The sequence below is a fragment of the Microtus ochrogaster genome, chromosome 7 (genome assembly GCF_000317375.1).
Source record: "Microtus ochrogaster isolate Prairie Vole_2 chromosome 7, MicOch1.0, whole genome shotgun sequence".
NCBI classification, from domain to species: Eukaryota; Metazoa; Chordata; class Mammalia; order Rodentia; family Cricetidae; genus Microtus; species Microtus ochrogaster.
Genome location: NC_022014.1, coordinates 4,032,769 through 4,037,529, shown reverse-complemented (window position 1 = coordinate 4,037,529; position 4,761 = coordinate 4,032,769). Strand labels below are relative to the sequence as shown.

Genomic DNA, 4,761 nt, shown 5'->3' with positions numbered 1-4,761 from the left:
CTCTCTCTCTCTCTCTCTCTCTCTCTCTCTCTCTCTCTCTCTCTCTCACACACACACACACACACACACACACACACACACACACACACCACAGATAACTCCTGAAGCTCTGTTTGGAACAAACATTTTCAGACCCCTGCCTCCCAGCTCACCAGTATTTTCTCCACCTTCCTAAGAGTAGGAAGAGAGCTTGGGACACATACTGCCAGCACCCAGGCTTTCTCCCCAGCCCCCACGAAAGCCTGGGCAGCCGTCCCATTCCAGAACAGAAGTAGACCCAAGATGGAAACCACGGAGGGGGAAACAGAAGCTGGAGGACAAAGGGAAGCCGCACTGACCAGATGGGAGAAGAGCCCTCAGCAAGCACGGCAACCAGGGCGCTCGCCCGCGTTCAGCTAGGGAAACTGAGGCACAGAGCAACGGCAGAGGCAGGGGACAGAGACAGAGGCACAGGGAAATGAAAGGAGACAATGGGAAGGAGAGCCCACACTCGAGGGAAGGTGCTGAACCAGGAGGCTGGCGAGGAGGAGGGGCTGTGGGCCGGAAGGAGGAGTGAAGAGAGGAGGAGGCGAAGAGACGCAGGCCCGGAGGCTCACCTGTGGAAGTCAGCAGCGCCAGAAAGATTGTGATCCTGAACTGGTCCCCACCCAGTGCGGGGGGAGGTCTGGAAATCACCGCTAGGGGTGGAGCCCCAGCGAGGCTGCTGACCATCTCCAAGGACCTAAGGGCTGTGCTGGCTGGGACTGGCAGGGCAGGTGGCTGTAGTGTCGGGTTCCCTGCAAGTCGCCCCAGGTTTTATCCTGTGAGGAGGAATGCTGTTGGACCAGTCCCCCCAGCTGGTGACTGGGCCACCCAGACAGTGGGTCAGGGAGGAGGCGGGGCTACCAGGAGGAAACAACTGGCTACTGGGGCTAGGGGCAGTAACTAGCCGGGGGACTCAGGCTCAGGTTCAAGATGGGTGCCCAGGGTGCACCCTGTGAGGGGCAGTAGGGATATGTTGACTGCCCTAAGCATGGCTCTATCCTTGACGGGAAACAGAGATCCTGTCTGCAGCTTGCCGAGCGCTTGGGGTGGGAAGTGGCTCAGCTGGGGCAGAGAGTGTTAGGAGCCCGTGGGACCTTAGGCTGGGGGTTGCCAGGGGGATCTTGCTCCTTAACGGCCCGTGTCCAGCGCCCTGGCTGCTTCCATGACTCAACCCAAACACTTGGGAGCCTGGAATCCCGTTAGCCCACTTCCCTGAAAGCTGTGACTCAGGTCCCAAGGAGGAGGGCATGATGGCCTCTTGGTCATTTGGCCAAGTTGTCCCTGATACTTCCTCCCAGTTGTCACTGTAGGTGAACCTCCGTGACTCGTTTCTTACCTGAATCCAGGGAGCAGGCCAACTCTGAGCAGGAGCCCTGGCCTGTGGCCTGTGGCCTCCGGCCCCCATACTTGTAAAAGACCCTACAGACCCCCTCCTCAAAAGTCAAGGATAGAGCCATGCTTAGGGCAGTCAACGTGTCCCTACTGCCCCTCACAGGGTGCACCCTGGGCACCCATCTTGAACCTGAGCCTGAGTCCCCCGGCTAGTTACTGCCCCTAGCCCCAGTAGCCAGTTGTTTCCTCCTGGTAGCCCCGCCTCCTCCCTGACCCACTGTCTGGGTGGCCCAGTCCCGCAGCTAGCATGCTCCCGGGGGAATGTCCTGTTTGCTTAAAATAAAAAATTCTCCGGATCAGCAGCCAGCCTGCTCTCGTAAGAACATCCCATGTGCTTGAGAGAGCAGGATGTCTATGAGATAGGAAGACTGTAAGGCAGGATGTCAATAAGATAGGACATCAACAAAGCAGGTTGACTGCAAAACAGGATATCTATAAAGATAGGAACAGGATGACTGTTGCCAGACATCCATGCTGAGAGAGGAAACCATTCATGCCCCCCGCCTCATTCCGATAACCACGCTTTTGCTTCTGTAAACTTGCTTTTTGCTCTTCCCTATAAAAAGCCCGCCCTCCAGTTGGCAGGCACGCAAGTCCTCCAAAAGACTTTGCTGCCTGCAGGTACCTGTGTTTACTCAATAAACCTCTTGCTAATTGCATCCTGTGGTCTGGACTCGGACCCCCTGCAGGTACCTGTGTTTACTCAATAAACCTCTTGCTAATTGCATCCTGTGGCCTGGTCTCAGAGTGTCCTGGTTCTGGGGTCTTCCTCGGAGAAAAAGGTCCTCTCTGAGGGTCTTTCACTTGGGAAGAATCACATCCTGGGACCCCATGGAACTAGGCTTGGGGAAGCTGGGGCACTGTGGGCTGATGTGAATCGTTATTGACTCAGTGTCCTGCCCTCCTCACCTCAAGCAGGAACCCGCAACCCCCCCCCCCCAAGACATACATGTCTCTCTGTCCAGTGTGAGTTTCTAGGGGCAGACCTGGTTGTGGGAAGAAGCAAGGCTGAATAAAAGCAATACCACAGTCTGAGACTCTGTACCCTACGTTGTGCTGTCCCCAAGTCCCCTAAGATTTTTTTTAAAAAAAAAAAAAAGCTAGCTCAGGGAAGTCAGTAGACTGGACACTGGGTCAACTTGAGAACTCGGTGTCCCCAGCAGGATCAGAGGTGCCTGACCCTCCCTGGTGCAGGTCACATGCTCCAAAGAAAAGAAAAGTGTGGGAACAGGGACAGTAACACTGCTCCTAGGGAAAGAAAGAGAGCTTGATCTCTTTCTGCCTCTGGGCCAGCCACAGCTCTCTTGGGAGCTCCCTGGCCTGTGTCTCCCAAGCTGTCCAGAGCTGGCCCTGCAGGGCCCTGTGCTTTCCACCTCAATTGTTTAGACCTACAGAGGTAGCAGGCCCAATTTGCACATGGATGCCCCTCTCTGGCAAGGTGATGCAGGCCACTGTGGACTGGGGTGTGAACTATGGGCCATTGTGCGGAGAAGGAGGCAAGAGGCAGGTCGGGGTTAACCTGCAGGCAAGATGAGGCGGAGAGCCCCTGCCCCACCCTGTTCCAAACACACAAAATATGTGGCCTCAGGAACCCCAGTGGTTCATTCTTCTCCCTCCTGTGATTGTGGGTGTCACTACAGGAGCAGCCAAGATGAGGCCAGCTTCTCTACGCACCCATCCCCCAAAGCTATAGAACAAATATGGAGGAGCACTTGCCTTATCACGGGTCCCCCTCAGGGTCACTTCTGCACCTTCAGCTGCTCCCACACCTCCCTAACCCACCCCCTTGTGCCACCCCTGTGCTAGGTCACTGGGACACTCAGTGAGGAATGGGGTTCGGGTCCTTCACCCAGGAAACTCACATCTCTTAGGGGTGGGAAGCAAGATGAGTAGTCAGCAGCGAGGTGGGCAGTAGCATGGACCTTGATTTGTGCTGTGACTCCCTGAGGGGAAGGAAGGGTGCCTCCCCCAGCCATTCTCAGATCCAAGTCTGTTGCCGGCTGCACACTGGGTTTCAGTAGATGTTTGTTGAATGAATAAGTGATTGTAGAAGATAAGAGAGGCTAGAGACCAATACCTGCAGCCTCCTGCCTCTGCATTTCCTGAGTCATTGCCCTAGGCAACTAAGAGGCACGTCTCCAGAATGTTGCCTCCTTTGAGACGGTTGGCCAGAAAGAAGCCCCAACACAAGGGCTCTGTAGGAGTCAGAAGAAGTTTAAGAAGCTAGATGGAGATTTCCTGCTACAAGCTCTGGAAGAGACCCGCTCCCTCCCCAAGGGCCCGCTCTCCAGTTCCTAGGATGTGAAGAGCCAGGATTGAGCCCCTGGCATGAGTCAACATTCAGCAAAATATTTACTGCGGGCCTCCATGTACCAGACTCACACCCAGCATCCCAGCTGGGCATCTTTACGCTATGCAAGAGATAGATGAGGTACCCAGCCCTGCCACCCACACAGCAGTCCCTGCCAGCGTGCTCAGGGATACCAGCCAATTCACACTGAGCTGTTGATGTCTGATAGGGCTGCAGGAGCATTTACATGCTAAGGGCAGCTGGAGCTGGCGATGCTGAAGCCAAAACCATGACTCACCAGCGGTGGCGGTTGGGATGTGGGTATGGGAGTCAGGGGACATATTCCGAGCAAGGTTATCCTGCCGGGCACCACCTCCTCCTGCTGGGGCTCACACTATAAGTCCCAGGGTCATCGAAGGAAATACACCACAGCCTAATAGGTGAGTTAGCAGGCATTACTGAGCAGCAGGGGTGGGGGTCACGGAGAGGGACCCTTAGTGACAAACTGAAATGATACCTGCCCTGATGGCTCAAATGGAATTGAAAAGTAAGCCATCAAAAGGGGTGATCTCATGCCTGTAACCCCAGCACAGGGGAGACGAAAGCAGGAACATCATCTCTGCAGATGTGAGGCCAGCCTAGGCTACAAAGCGGGTTCTAGACAAGCCTGGGCTACAAAGGGAGAAGCTGTCTCCAAAAGACGTGAAGTTGGAGATGTAGCTCAGTTAGCAGAATGTTTAGCTTGCACAAAGGCCCCCTTCAATCCCCAGCACCACATGAAACAGGACATGGTGTCACATGCCTGTAATCCCAGCACTTGGAAGGAGCGAAGAGACTCAGGGTGACCCTTGGCTACATGAGAACCTGACTCAAAGAACACAACAAAGCAAAATAACAAGTCGCTTGTTCTCGTGGATGTTGGGAACTTCCCAGTTGATTTAAGTATCATTATATCACCAACGTGGGCCAGTCCTGTGAAAGAATCAACCAGCAGCTTCATGGCCTCGTGAGAAAAGGCTGAATGGGTAAGAAAGGCTGATGGCCTTGCAGGATGT

The 4,761-nt window shown here is 54.8% G+C and overlaps 1 protein-coding gene across 1 annotated transcript in view; it reads right to left on the bottom strand.

Moving 5' to 3' along the window:
* The window catches only part of LOC102002829 (brain-specific serine protease 4), a 4,301-nt gene extending 3,586 nt beyond the window's left edge, over window positions 1-715 (bottom strand). Inside the window, exon 1 of the mRNA XM_026780789.1 lies at window positions 597-715. Coding sequence (XP_026636590.1) covers window positions 597-711 — 115 coding nt within the window. The 5' untranslated portion in view covers window positions 712-715. The remainder of the gene's footprint in view (window positions 1-596) is intronic.
* Between the last annotated feature and the right edge of the window lie 4,046 nt (window positions 716-4,761).